The sequence below is a fragment of the Beta vulgaris genome, chromosome 6, assembly GCF_026745355.1.
Source record: "Beta vulgaris subsp. vulgaris cultivar EL10 chromosome 6, EL10.2, whole genome shotgun sequence".
NCBI classification, from domain to species: Eukaryota; Viridiplantae; Streptophyta; class Magnoliopsida; order Caryophyllales; family Amaranthaceae; genus Beta; species Beta vulgaris.
The window spans coordinates 8,916,836-8,932,509 of NC_079207.1; the positions used below are offsets into that span (position 1 = coordinate 8,916,836).

The 15,674-nt window shown below is 32.9% G+C and overlaps 2 protein-coding genes across 2 annotated transcripts in view; both read right to left on the reverse strand.

Moving 5' to 3' along the window:
* Positions 1 to 339: 339 nt before the first annotated feature.
* LOC104895497 (probable WRKY transcription factor 13) lies at positions 340 to 5,340 on the reverse strand. The gene is made up of 3 exons (XM_010682026.4): positions 4,832 to 5,340; positions 4,323 to 4,562; positions 340 to 816 (listed from the first exon to the last, which is right to left on the reverse strand). Exons 1-3 carry the CDS (start codon positions 5,158 to 5,160, stop codon positions 642 to 644), a joined length of 744 nt encoding a protein of 247 aa, XP_010680328.1. The 5' UTR covers positions 5,161 to 5,340; the 3' UTR covers positions 340 to 641.
* A 4,084-nt stretch (positions 5,341 to 9,424) lies between these two features.
* Positions 9,425 to 15,674, reverse strand: part of LOC125498897 (uncharacterized tatC-like protein ymf16) — a 29,698-nt gene continuing 23,448 nt past the window's right edge. The window contains exons 2-3 of the mRNA XM_057395658.1: positions 9,900 to 10,518; positions 9,425 to 9,445 (exon numbers count right to left, since the gene is read on the reverse strand). Coding sequence (XP_057251641.1) covers positions 9,425 to 9,445; positions 9,900 to 10,518 — 640 coding nt within the window. The remainder of the gene's footprint in view (positions 9,446 to 9,899; positions 10,519 to 15,674) is intronic.

Genomic DNA, 15,674 nt, shown 5'->3' on the forward strand with positions numbered 1-15,674 from the left:
AAAGAAATCTGCATACGATCTCAAAGTAATTAAGTAGCTATATGATTGAGAGATAATGTCCTACGTCTCTCTTCACCTTGTGCAAATGATGCAACTATGCGAACATAAAACAGTACTCTTCCAGAAAAACAAACTGCTTTTTTATTTTCCATGTAACGCAAATTTACTGTCTGTATGCATGGTTAATCCTTGCGCAGTTTCGCTGATGTGCCATTTCCATGTATCTAACTTCTCATATATACTGTATGTATCTCAAGCTTTTCAACAACTTATGAATTGTCAAGGCTAAAAAGTAAAAAGAACAGAAAAGACAGCATTTAGCTGTTCTAACAACTTCACTTAAAACGAGAAACTACAGTAATAATAAAATTTTACAAGTACTTTTCGATTATTCCCATACAAAAACATGCAAAAAAGACCAAATTTACGTACTAGCTAGACATTTACATATAAAACACAACTATATGCTTGAAAGTACACTACGTACTAATACTACATGGATTTTGGATTTGGCATGGCAAATTAAAACAGCACCAGCTCAGTACTTGAGAACACGTCGATGATTAGTGAGTGAAGCTAATAAACTATAAACTAATACCACAAAGGTCGTCAAATAATTATATTGATCATGTATAAACTAATCACCAGAAGAAATTATTAAGTTGAGGTAGACCGCCTTGTGATTCATCGAGATCATTAGAAGGAGAATGAATGTGTCTACCTTCATAAGTTGTGATTACCATCCTTGGATCTTCAGCTAATCGTTCAACTCTTTTTTTCACTCGGCAGTTGTCTTGAGTGCACCGGTAATAACTCCTGCAACATATATGTGTATATTTTTAAAATTACATTAGCTTAGCTTGAAAGTTAACTAGAGGATTTCCATAAACTTAATGCACATTCATTAATATATATTCTTTACATCGTTAAATAGTGTCTCAATTATGTTATACTGTTACAAAATAATACTAACCTCTGTTTCTAGATAAGTGTAACAGTTTGACTTTTATTGGTTGCCAATGCATAACATTGACCATTAATATCTTTAATAATGTATGTAAAAGTTATAAAAAGTTGATATTATGAAAATATTCATTGAAATAAATCCAACAACATTATACAAGATCAATTTTGTTTTTTTTTTGTATATTAGTTAAAAAAACTGGTTAAAAGGAAGTGTGAATATTGTAAAAGTCGAAGTAGTGTTGCACTTAAAAGAAACAAAGGAAGTATAACATTACTGTAATTGGTAAGTTGAATTTCAACGTGCTTATGTTACTCTTATTAACACCTTAAACATTCAGATATTGCGACCATTATAAGAACAATGATTAACACTACTTTGATATTACTACAAGAATAAAAGAAAGAAAGAAGCACCAAAGGCTGAGGGGGTGTATAGTCAATATGATCATCACCATTATGAGAACAATGTTTAAAAAACATGTTATTACTCTTAACATACTCTTTTGGTTTCATTGTAATTAATGTTCCCTTTTGGAATATTATATAATGGTCATAGAAAATATTCACTAATACCTACTCATAGAAAAGCATGCATTGAAAACTGTATAATTTAAGCAAATAAGAACATCAAGTGAAACCAAGTAAGTATGCTATACTAATCAAAATAATGTTTTGTTTACTAGCAAAGCTAAGCACAATATCAAATTAAGAAAAACAAATCAACGTCATTCTATATATACTCAGTATACTTCCTCAATTTCGTTTTAAATGCAACAAATGAATATTTTATATCTCACATATAATACCCCTTTGCTGCATTTAAAACGAAACAGATGAAGTATATTAAAAGAAAACGTGTTTTTGATTAATTTTAGGTCACAAACATAAGATCAACTCAAGAGAATAAGAAGCTGTGAAATCTTCAATCTAACTAACTTTTCACTCAAACTAAAGCATGGAAAGATTCAAGTTTGGTAAGAAGTTTAGTCGATTAGGTTTGAAATAATTAATTATAGCTCATCTCATATCATTACATCTGATCCCTTAGATGCACTAACTAGCACTTTTTTCTGCCCTTTCTTTTTTGTCATAGATGTGAAAGTTTCATGATGAAAATTAATAATGGTTGCACTTGCACTGAATTAAATGTGGATTAGAGTGAGTGCTAACTTTTTTTTTTCATGTGTCAATATACATATATATACAGTACTCATGCATACTAAAGGACGAATGAGCTAATAATTTAACTTTGATCATATATTATATATAATCTTGAAATGTTAGCTAGATATATAAATAATGTGTGCAAGATGTTGCTTATCCTTCTTCCATAGTATATATGCTTGGATTAGTATCTATCATGATTCATGAAGAAGGAAAAAGTTGTCTAGCTAGCTACTTCTATATCGGACTATAGTATATGAATCAATAGCAGTCTTTTAAAACATATTATACTTCCTCCGTTCTGTTTTAAATGAAACGTAGGGTTTTGGCAGGGGGATTTAGGAGAGCAGAGAGATAGATAGAAAGAAAAAGAGGGACTCATGTGATGAGGAGAAAAATAAAAAGAAGTGAATACCAAATAAGGTAACATTTCATTTATTTTGGGACGACATAAAATGGTGTGTTCATTTAATTTAAAACGAAGAAAGTATGTAATGTCGAGTAATATGTTACTTCAAAAAGAAAAAATATCTTTCGAGATCGATCGAACTTAGAGTATATAGAAGTGAAACACCAATAGAATATCCAATATTTATAATAACATAATTATGTAGATGTCAGCTAAAGTATTGTGCGGGGGACAAATTTTATTTACATTAATGTCCTTTGCGACTTTTTTCACCTTAGAATTAAAAAAAGGGAATTAATAGACTATAACTATTTTGAGACAAATGGGGGGAAAACATTATACATGTTATAGGGTCAAAATTAGTATTTTGGCCCGGACGATGTCTCGAAACAGTTACAATTACTAAATATATTATTATTCATAAATTCTATAATTGAATTTATTAGCTTTTCTTACTTTTTCAATAATGTTATTTCCTGAATAAAAGTATTAGAGAACAAAAGGAAAAAAAATTGTGTATGTTTTTTTATTGTTATATATACTTATAGGTTTTTATTATGTTTTACTTTGAAATATTAAACATTAAGGTTGTGATGGATTGGTGGTTAAACCCTCACCTTTCATGTCAAAGATCATGGGTTCAATTCCTATAGTAGCTACAAATTATTTTTAATGAGATCATAAACATGAGGCACACACGAAGAGTGCCACGTGGCACCGTTCCTTTGATGGGAATGCCTTTTAATATATTTGTATAAATTATTAGGCGTAATCTCCAATACAATAACCAACAAATTTCTCAGCATTTTCTTAGATTAGACAAAAAAAAAAATCACTCCAATTCAGACCTGTAAACTACATTAGTGTAGAAATAATCCTTCAATTAATGAGCACCATATAAACACAAAGCTATAGAGTATAGAAATTCATCATGAAGCAGCTAAACTTTACATAGGCAAATTTGATTGTATTGTCTCTATTTAGTTATAACGGCTTAGGGTCTGTTATTCCCAATTTATTTTCAATTAAGCTCAATTCGATTCAGTTTAGTTCAGCTCTGGACAATACTTTTACTCTTGCATATCACTATTCATTTTAGTTCAGATGTTTTATATCAAAGAGTAGAATAAAAAGGATGTATATATAGTAGTAGAATAAGGATTACTAAATATTCTCATGATTCTTTTAAATCATAAAATGCATTATTGATCTGATCATATATTATGTTTACCTTTTTGTTTCATGGCTTAAAATGTAGCATGATTAGCTGAGGTCCACTCTTTATTACTTTTACCCCTCTGCAAAAGGTTGCCTCACTACTATTTTTTTGGCTTAATGAGGAGGAATCATTGTTTAATTGTTACTCTACATTATGTTTTTGGATCTATCAATGAACAATAATAATGATAATATTCATCATATCTTCATAAATCCATGATTAAATCCTTTTTCCTACTTACATCAATTATCTCGTAATTCATCTACGATTATGAGTGTATAATTAATCATTTACAAATTCTACGAGATCTCATTTTTTTTCATAGTTCTTCAAACACTAATAATAATAATGAGAGGTAAATAAAGAGAGTGAGATCATTTCATTGCCATGCATGCATGCTCTTAAAAACTATTCTAAGTACATAATATAGTACTCCACATATTATTATCAATTATGCACTTGTAATTATCATAGTAATTAGTACTAATTAATTATATGAGAAAGAAAGGAAATGAAGATGTACAAAATTAATTAGTGAAGATTTAGATAATAAGTATATATTACCTAGGGTGAAGAGTGTTCTTAACCACTTTTTGGCCATATTTCCTCCATTTATAACCATCATCCAAGACATCTACATCACTCATGGTTTTGAAGCAAAATCTTGGTTCTCTCACCTTTCTTCTTGCTTTAATCTTCTTCATTTTCATGGTAGATACTCCAAGAAGTGGATCTTGATGATCTCCATTATTACAACTTCTTTTGCTTCCTCCTAATTGGAATTCCTTCCCTTCACCCCATGACCTAAAAATGAAAGATTCAACAAAATCAATAACTAAGAAAGTAAATACAAGCAAAACACATCACACGCACATCGCAAAAGGTTCGTTAAAGATTACTGGCTTTGATACCATGTAAGAATTTATCTCTGTATACGCACTTGAAACCTATTGAAATAATTATACAATATAATACATGATCCATGTACAACTTTTTTTCAAAGACAAGACAAAAGAACATTAGGAGACCCTCCGCTCGAGGAGAGCAGCAATAATCCATATACAACTTCTTACCATAGGTTATAATTTGGAGTTGGTTTTTGAAGGGAGAAAAGTGGAGGGAAGTTGTTGTAAGATGATGAGGAAATGTAATCTTCTTCTCTAAGCTTTGGAGTAGTGGAAGAAAGGAGGGCTTGAGTAAGAGTAGAAGTAACATGATCTAAAGCAAAGGAAGAAGGTAATAAACTATTGAAAGGTTTAAGATCATTAGATTGATGGTGTTGATTATTGCTATTAACAAGTGGTGAAAAGTTAGTCAAATTTGTAGAGTTTAGATAAAACCCCATTTGAGAGTTTGATATTCCAAATTGGTGATGATCCTCCATTAAACCTTGGTTCAACATAATTTGAGATATCAAATTTAAAAGCACCAAAATTTTCTTTCGATATATTCTTTCTCTCTCTATATCTTTTTTTGTTGGAGAAGAATGTAGAAAATGGAAAAGATAAGCTTAGCTAGGTAGGTTTTTATTGTTTTTTCTGCTCAAGAATGATTTTATTATTTTTTTTAGAAAATTATTTTAGATCTATAAAAGTGTAGGATAAACTTTAAAAGTATATAGAAAATGTTGAGAGGACAAAAAAAAATGGGGTTGCAGATTTGATAGGTTACCATCAGAACAAAAGAGCAGCTAGCTTAGCTAGTTGCCACTTTCCCTTTTTATTTTATTTTTATTTTTTTTATTAGAAAAAATAATTGGTTTGAAGACCAACTTCTGCTAGGCTACTAACCTGCAGGACACACCGGTCCAGAGGTTGGGTACAAGACTAAATAGTCCAAAATTAAATGTCCAATATATTATTAGGATGAGGATTCGAACTCTGGACAATGTCCTAGAATTCAAGGTGGCCGGTACTCGACTGAGCTACCACCTCTTTTTATTTTTATTTTTATTTTTATTTTTATTCTTTTTGAGGAACAGGAAAAAGTAGAAATATAGTGGGAGCGTTGAAATATTTTACAGGTGATAACAGTGCCCTACCTGAGAGTTGACGAGCATAAGCGACGAATAGAAGATAACAAAGCATATGGAACTTCTATACTAGCAAAGTAGCAATACTTGAGTAAGATTTTTTAGATGCACTTTCACTATTCATATAATATATGCTCACTCTTTTTTTATTTTTTTCAACCCTTTTTGATGGACTATAAGGAAATGAGTTTTATATAATCAAACATTATATATTATATAAACATGCATAACATATTAACATACACTATGATAAAAGATTCTGTGTAGTTCTTTTGACTTTTGTTTAGAATGTTTTTCTACATAAAGTAACAAGGTTATTATGTTTTTGTGTAATTTTAAGTTCAAGCCTGTTCTCCTTAATTTATTTTCAGTTTAGTTTAACTTAGCTTTGAAAAATACTTTTAGTCTCACATATCACTGTTCATTTCAGTTATGTTCGGTTCAGTTGTTCTATGCCGAAAAGAACAAGCTCTATAATGAAATTAAAAAAAAATCGGAATTTACTCATTTACTCATGTAAGTGTTTCGTTTGTTTTTTTTACTCATGAAATTGTTTCGTTTGTTTTTTTTTCAAAAGCTATCCAAATTATTGAGCAATGAGTAAAATATAATTTCGGGTGGCGTATGATGAAATAAAAAAAAAAAACGGAATTTGTATTCTAGCTAAATGGAATTGTGTAAAATTATCATTTTGTTGGTAACTCCAATTATGTGCATGGGTAAATAACCTTCTATGTAATTTGTCTTGGTCAATGCGTTAATTAATCTGTAATATACGGGATTTTAATCTTGTCTACTTCGTACATAGAGATTTCTTTATAATACTATATTTCAGATATCCGGAGGTGTGGAAAGAGCAGCTGTGAGAAGGGGAAAAACCATCAAAAAACGACGATTGTTCGTGAAGGTTTCCACAGAAAGACCCCTCGGTTATGTCAAATGGATTGTTGGGTATATGGTAGTATATGAAGCTCATGGAGGTGTATGGGTGTGGAGATGAGGTTGCGTAGAAGGAAAACGTCATTTGGGACATAAGGCTAACTTTGAATGGACATATCTTTTAATCTATAAATGATTTTGAGGTGATTCAAAGTGAAGTTGATAGCTTGTTCTGAGAGCTTTCCAATGATAGGTCATATGTCCAATTTCGGTGAGAAACGAGAAAGTTATGATGGTTTTACAAAGAACTGACGAAACTGACGAGTTTCATCAGTGTTATGTCCGCCCGCGGGTGAGGACCCTGCGCCCGCAGGATGTCGAGCTGCGGGGTTACGTTTTTCCGGGTTTTCTTTCGTTTAATGAGGGTATAAATAGGTGCCCTAATTATAATTATTATATTCATCATCTCTAAACACATATTTGAGATAGAAAAAGCTGTAGAGAGAGTTCTTGAGTGCTTTTGTAATCTTTCTTGAATATTCATCGATTCCTAGTGCAGATTCGTGGTTTTTCTCCCAGTTCTTGGGTTTCCACGTAAAAGTTCTGGTGTGTTCTTTCCTGCTTTATTATTTGATATTCTATTATTGTTTGATATTATTCTTAGATTGATAGTCAATAGAACTTACAAGTGGTATCATCAAGAGCTAGGTTTGATTATTGTCTAGATCTAGAATAATTAACAATGGAGGATTCAAATATTAGAATTGAGAAGTTTGATGGAAGATTTTGGATATTGGAAGATGCAAATGAAGACATCTTATATCAGAAAAATCTGTATCAACCTTTGTCTGAAAAGCCTGCTGAATTGAAGAGGCTAAGTGGAAGTACTGGATAGGCAGGCACTAGCGGTGGTGCGTTTGACATTGGCTCGGACTGTGGCGTTCAATGTCAAGGATATCAAAACAACGGCGGATTATCAAAGCATGTCAGATATGTATGAGAAGCCCTCGGCTATGAATAAGGTATATCTGATGCGCTGTTTGTTTGATTTAGAGATGAATAATGGTAGTTCTGCTGCTGAACATATTAATGAATTTAATTCATTAATAAGTCAGTTATCTTCGGTTAATATTGTCTTTGAGGATGAAGTGAAAGCCCTAATTTTGTTGTCCTCTTTACCTACTGCTTGGGAAACTGTTGTAACTGCTGTTAGTAATTCCTCTGGTAAAGAGAAATTGGTTTATGATGTTGTCCGTGATCTGATTTTGAGTGAGAGCATTCGAAGGAAGGAGAGTGGAGAATCATCTGGAGCATACAGTGCAGAAGGTAGAGGGAGGGAAAAAGGAGGAACTTTCAGGGAAAATCGGAGTCAAAGGGGGACCGGAGTAAGTCAAAAGGCAGGCTAGTGTTACTTGTGGGGTGTGGTAATGAAGGACATTTAAAGAGAGATTGTCCTAAGAAAGTGAATGGGAAAGGGAAGAAGAAGGTTCAAGAAAGTGATGATGAAGAAGAGCATCAACTAACTTGATTTCGAGTACGATTCTGATGCTTTGATGGTAAGCATGGATGATCAGGAAGAGTTGGTTGGGTGCTCGGATCATGGGTCTTGGATTCGGGTTCTTCTCATCATTCTCACCATGCAAGGAGTGTTTCGGAATTTCAAACCGGAAAACTTGAAAAGGTCTACTTGCGGATGGCAAGGCAGTGGAAGTCATGGGGAAAGGTGATGTGAGTGTGAAACTCACTCATGGTGGCTCGTTGGAGTTGAAGAATGTCAAGTTTATCCCAAGGTTGAAGAAAACTTGATATCGTAGCCCAACTTGCTACATCGGGTTACAAGGTTGTGTTTGATGGTGGTTCTTGGAAGATTGTCAAGGGAGCAATGATCATAGCTCGTGGGACAAGGACTGGAACACTTTACACCATGGGAGCACAGTGAAGGGGCCGGGATTGGGATGAGAACTTCATGTAAGGTGTCGTTTGGTCGGAAAACTATCGATAGTGGGCAAGGGATGAGAACCGTGGTGAAGCGGTATCCCGGTGGCAAATTGACCGGTAAGCGCACAAGGTGAAGGACGGCACACAAGCATGTTGTGCCGGAAATCCTAAGTGGAACAAAGGGTGTATTGTTCGAGTGGGAGCAATGTGAGTTTGCTTTTAGAACAATGAGAAGCTTCTTTGGCTTAGGTGGTAATTGGTTTTATTGAAGTTTGATGAGACTTCAATGTGCTTCTTTGGTTGGAGAGGAAGTGGTTATCTTCTTAGTTGTAGAGGAAGGGATCTTCATTTGGTTGTGCTTGTCTCTAAGGTGATCCGACCTCCGGGGTAGGAGGGTGTGTAGGTTCATGGAGTATGGTGCAATTTTGGAGGTTAGTTATTAAGAATTAAAGTCGGTGTAGACTTTGATATCTTTTGTATTGGAGTTGGTGCAAACTTCAATGTTATTTTCCTTGGTGTAGAGGAATAGATGTTGTCATGGGATGCTTGATGTATGTCATGGTTTGGACACGACTAGAGATTGCTTTTGCAGTGGGAGTTGTGTGTAGGAGTTGAGATGAATGAGAGGATGATGAAGGTATGAAGTTTTCTTCACTTACACCTATCTCCAAGTGGGAGATTGTTATATGGTAGTATATGAAGCTCATGGAGGTGTATGGGTGTGGAGATGAGGTTGCGTAGAAGGAAAACGTCATTTGGGACATAAGGCTAACTTTGAATGGACATATCTTTAATCTATAAATGATTTTGAGGTGATTCAAAGTGTTGATAGCTTGTTCTGAGAGCTTTCCAATGATAGGTCATATGTCCAATTCCGGTGAGAAACGAGAAAGTTATGACGGTTTTACAAAGAACTGACGAAACTGACGAGTTTCATCAGTGTTATGTCCGCCCGCAGGTGAGGACCCTGCGCCCGCAGAATGTCGAGCTGCGGGGTTACGTTTTTTCGGGTTTTCTTTCGTTTAATGAGGGTATAAATAGGTTCCCTAATTATAATTATTATATTCATCATCTCTAAACACATATTTGAGAGAGAAAAAGCTGTAGAGAGAGTTCTTGAGTGCTTTTGTAATCTTTATTGAATATTCATCGATTCCTAGTGCAGATTCGTGGTTTTTCTCCCAGTTCTTGGGTTTCCACGTAAAAGTTCTGGTGTGTTCTTTCTTGATTTATTATTTGATATTCTATTATTGTTTGATATTATTCTTAGATTGATAGTCAATAGAACTTACACAGAACACAATTACAGGTAACTGGGAGCATACCGATGGAATGAACGAAATACGAACAGTTAACATAATATAGTCATAGATCTTAGGTTGTAATTTGATCATGAGCGAATTTGTTGATGTTGCACCCACGAAGTATGGAAAGTGCCAAACATTGGGAACTACCCGGGAAAGAGTTAAGAACAGGAACAAGAAGAAGCAAAAACCACTTAAATGGAAAAATCTATTGTATTTCGTCCTTTGTTCCCCATAGCAACTGGGGATCAAAAAGCACCAAATTTGGTGACTTACAAAAGGAAAGACGAAGTAAGAGCATGCTATTGAAGACGTTGCTACATATGTCGAGAAGGCCTCCGTTGATTGTGTACGAACAAAATACGAGTCCAAAGGCAGGGTAAGAAAGGGTTTAGCTAATGGGAATATTAACTCTTCCGGGAACCAATAACGCGTAAACCATGTCAAACCAAGACCGATCAATATCCGAACGAAACGGATTCGAACTTCTCCTAGAATAGTTTCCAATGCGAAATCAAATTCATTGGATATATATGAGTAATTCAAAAGAGAACTGAAAATAGATTCTTTTATAAGATTCGCCTTACTAATAGTAAACCGTCTTAATCTATCCATGGCCAGGAGAAAACCAGGCAACACTTTGAGCAAAAATAATGTTCCGTGATTGAACAAATAATGGATTATTACCAAGGAACATAATTATATTTAAATAAAATGTTAGTTACAGTCAATTCTAACTTCAGCAATTCAGCTCAAGAAAGACCAAATTTATAGTAAAGTGTCTTGGTTGAGACGAGTTTTAATTATGACACTTTTATATCAGTTTTAGGGGCTTTTATATCAGTAAGTTATATATCTATTGGTTTAAGGCATATATTTATCATTTTTATGGAATATTTTACTTATTAGTCTATGAAAATCCATCTTACTTCATCTTTTCTCTTGACCTTAAATATTTTCAATTCTTCATTTTCCCTAATCTTCATCTCCTTCCTTTCTCTCCTAATTTTCCTCCATCTTCCTCCTTCCTTACTCTAAATCTCCTTGTTTCTTCCTCTCAAGTGATTAACCCAAATTTCATGGCTGGCTCATCCCCTCACCAATTCTCTCTTCAATTGACGATGATAATAATGTGCACTTTCTCTATCGACAACATAATTCGCTGCTGTCACCAATTTTCTCAACCCCCCCCCCCCCCAAACAACGATTTGTTCTTAGCTTTTTCCCTCGCTAAATCAAAGTTGAATCGGAACTAGTTTCTGAAGATAAAGATGTGTCTTTAGAGATTGGAGTTCGTATTGTGGATAAGCGAGAGAGTTTGGTTAAACCGTCTAATCAGTGTTTTGCTTGACTAAGACGATCTTAGCCAACACTCTATATATTTATAGCATAATCAGTTATTTTTGTATGTGAATACTTTTTGAGTCAATTCAATATCGGACAATATACTCTTAATGTACGTACACCATGTGTTACATATTGTTCCTATTGAGCTCACTAAAAACTATAGAATGAGACAGCGACAATTCAATCATAGAGGCTTGAGCTAAAAAAGAATGTCTTTAAAATGCCATGAACGAATTAAGCTGAAACTCCACAGAGGTTTGGTCTAAAAAGAGTAAGGGAATGTCGTCCAATGTGTTTTCCCACTTCCCAATCCCATATCACTAATACACAGTTCTCAAAATCAAGGACAACTATTTTTATTGCATAAAACATACAGTTTTCCACCTCACACTATAACTGGTGCAAATTAAAACTCATCTTGTGGGTCGTCTAATTTTCTCTTTACAGACAATATATGTAGGTGTAAGGAGTAATTACTACTCACTCTAATCCATATCCCTATTGATCAGAGTATCTTTTTATTTTCACTCATATCATAATAGCAACATTTCTATTTTAGGCATTAGTCCAATTCTTTTTCGGTCTAAAAATATACCGTACAAACTAATGAAAAAACAATAAATAATAAATAATACTTTATATATTCTTTTTTTATTGTAACAATTCAATTTCTGCATTATTATGCATTACTTTTTCACAATCTGTTGTGATTTTTACGTAAAGAAAAATATAGTTCTGTAGGGGTCTTGTTAGATTAGTCTCAATATATACTTTCATAATATCAAATTTTTATATTTTTTTACCAAAATGTACTTAGAGATATTCGTAGTTAAAGTTGTGCATTGAAAACTCAATTGTTGCAATAAAGAAAAACGGAGGAAATATATAATACCACAATACATGCCCACCCTAATTAAAGTACCGAAACAATTGAACTATCTTCTATAAAATTAATTCTAATTAAAAGAAACTCATATTCCACTTTGTTATCTACTTCCTAACACTTTACAAACAATAGTGAGTTGCAGTTAATATGTGACAGAGTGACTATATATATAAATTTAAAAAGTGACTATATGGAAAAAGAAAAGGTCACTAAGCTAGAAAATAGTAGATATATATATATATATATATATATATATATATATATATATATATATATAAAGGGAGTAATTATAGATTATATAGAGTGACTATATATATGAGATAAAATGTCCACTCAAAAAAATGTGAAAAAATGTAACTATTTAGAAAGGGTAAATTTTACATGGTAAATTAGTAAAAGGGTGTATGTATATATATGTGTGTGTTCCTTTGTTTGTTTGTAGATATGAGAAATTGTTCTTATTTGTTGAAGTTCAAGACTATCAAGATCGGACGTGATCAACATTGTTAGTTCAAAAATGTTATTCTCTAAACTATGTCAAAATGATAGATGATTGTTTATGCTAAAATTTATCACTTACGACGAAATTAAAGTTTTGGTACGAGTTAACCAGATTATGTTACAGACAACGCGACAAAGGAAATGCAAAGGGGATCAAAGGGGATGAACACACAAAAATGGTGACGCGGAAAACCCCAATGAAGGTGGGTAAAAAACCGCGGGTGGTTGGAGATCCACCAAACTAATATAGTTCACTATCTTTCTTAGTGACTAACTGTCGTTACAAGAGTGCTAAGTTCTCTCTAGTGTTCTTCCAATAATGTTGCGTAAAAAACTCGTGAATGATCTCTCTCTCCCTTTTCTATGCCCTTTTTTTCTCTTGGCTCTTGTCCAACGAATACAAAAATGAATTCACTAATTATTACATTAACTTTGTGCTTCAATCATGGGAGATCCTCTACGCTTACGCTCCAACGTCCTGATTTGTGCTCTTCAACGACTGAATTTATGGCTCATTACACTCCTTCCTTATTTAGCTAATCTCGCGTCCTTCACTATGTCTTCGGGTCACATTTACCTTGTCATCATGTCAAATGGCATCACGTCATCGAGTCATCACGTCGTTGCGTCAGTGTCATCCTGTCAAAAAATTCAGTCATAACAATGATTTCGCTAATAACTGCAAGATTCAGCAAATACAAGGCACATGCACTACCTTGGTCAATCTGGTTAATTCATTGTAGTTTCATCGAATACGAGATTGATTTGTTTTTTTTTTCTTTGATACATATTGTAGTTGTCGTCACTCGTTACACCTTTAATTAATATATGAAATTTCTCTTTTAAAAAAAACTATATGTATATATATAATTAATAACTTTTTGAAATCATCACAAACACACACACATATATATATATATATATACTTCTTACTAAAACCATTTACAACCTAGCTCTTAACAGTTAACATCCAAACTAACCATTTAGGATGGACCCTAATTAAGGAGAGAAATATAAACATATTATACTATAAATAAAGCAAAAGGGTATCACAAAAGAGAAAAAAAAAAGAGGCAATGATTGTAAATCTAGGACACAAATCTCTTTCTCAGCATCAGCCATCAAGGAGTGAAAATTCAGGGCCTATTGACTTTTATGCATAAGGAGAAAGTTGTCAATAATCTTTCTACCTTTGTGACATCCTTTGGCCATCTTTGGTTTCCGATAATTTAATTCATCTAACCCGTCCCCAAATGGCCAAAGATATGCATGCCCACCACCACCACTTCATATAATCTAAACAAATTAAAGTCTCTTGGTTCCTTAGCATAATAATGAACATCAACTGTTATTTCTAAGATATTAATAATATAAGTATGATTTTATAAGCATGTAGAACATGCATGTTTTAGGTTTGTAATTTGTATACATTGTCGGCATAGGTTGAGAGGCCGAGAAGGTGAATTTCTCTTATGGTCTTCATACCTAAAAGCACTTGAGCATTGCTGTTCTATTCTAATATACTTCCTTTGTTGTTTAGTCGTATCATTTATTTTTGTACGTATTTCAATATGTTTTTTTGAACATTAATATATTTAAATATATACAAATATAAATAATAAAAAGTTGATGAAATTTTCCCTAATGAAACGAATTTAACAAGATCTAACTTGATTATGATTTTTTTTATATTATATTATATTAATGGTAAAATAATGCTTGTTAATGTTGATTGATGAACGGTACCCAAATGTCAAATAATACAACTAAAAAAGAAGAAGAAGTATATATATTTCTAAAAGAATGTAATATTAATATAGTTAGCAATTAATACAGCTAAATTATCAGAAAATACGAGAATTACGCTGAGGAAATTTTTAAGAATTACTTCTCCTTTTTACTTTGTTTAGGTGGCTAATGGTTAAAAGTGTCAGTTTTTAAAATAGTGGGGATCGTATAGATAATATATTAGTAAGTGCAAATTAATTATAAGATATTTTAGTGCTAAATTTATAATGATAAATTGATAATGAACGAAAAACTTAAAAAGAGTTCATTCAAGCATGATGAAAATTGAAAGCATCCAAATTCATATATATAGTCAGGCTAACATAATTCGGACATATTGGGTTAATTATATGGGTGGATCGGATGTTTAGGCATGATGAAGGCTCTCTGCATTCATGTTCAGCTTAACAAACATCGAACATATATTGGGTTAATTATATGGTGGATAAATTTTGGTATGTTAAGGTATTATACTGATAGAGATATATTCTTGGGGAGCACAGGAATATATTTCAATATGTTGATATGTCGTTTTAGTTTGTCCTTTTCATTCATCTATTCTTAGAATTTCAATTATACCTGGGATTACCATATACTTTGGGGTGCACAAAAAATTACTTAATTCCTGTCAGTTTGCTAGCTTATTAAGGGTTTCATATAAATTGTATGTATGATGATAAAAATTTTAAACAAGAGAAAAAATAAACACTCTTATAGTAGTACTTAGGAGCGATAATGAGTATGACCTATTTGTGAGCCGTTCGAGTCCGACTCGAGACCTTAATGAGTTGAGGGCCAGGACCGTCTCATAAAATTAGGGGCCCTGTGCTAAATTAAAATATAAAATTAATTTTTTTTGGTGAATATGAAGAGATGGGAGGGTCATTTATCATCTTTTTTGGAGAACAGGAGGAGAAAAAACACCAAACAAAAAAATTTTAAAATTTGCATCCAACATTATTACACTCTATAAAATTGGAAATGAATAGTTTGTAATTATCGTTAGGTTTTTTTTCCCCTTTAAGAGGACAACTAATAGAATTGGGCCCCTTATATTTTGGGGGCTCTGTGCAGTTGCTCACCCTGCACATGGCCTTAGCCGCCTATGAGTTGAGCTGAATTACGATAAGCTTAAGTCGAAAAATTCGTGAACAAACTCGATTATCTTTATATAAATGAAAATAATGTATTATGCATTAATACATATATATATTTATTCTTGATATTACACAATTGAATTT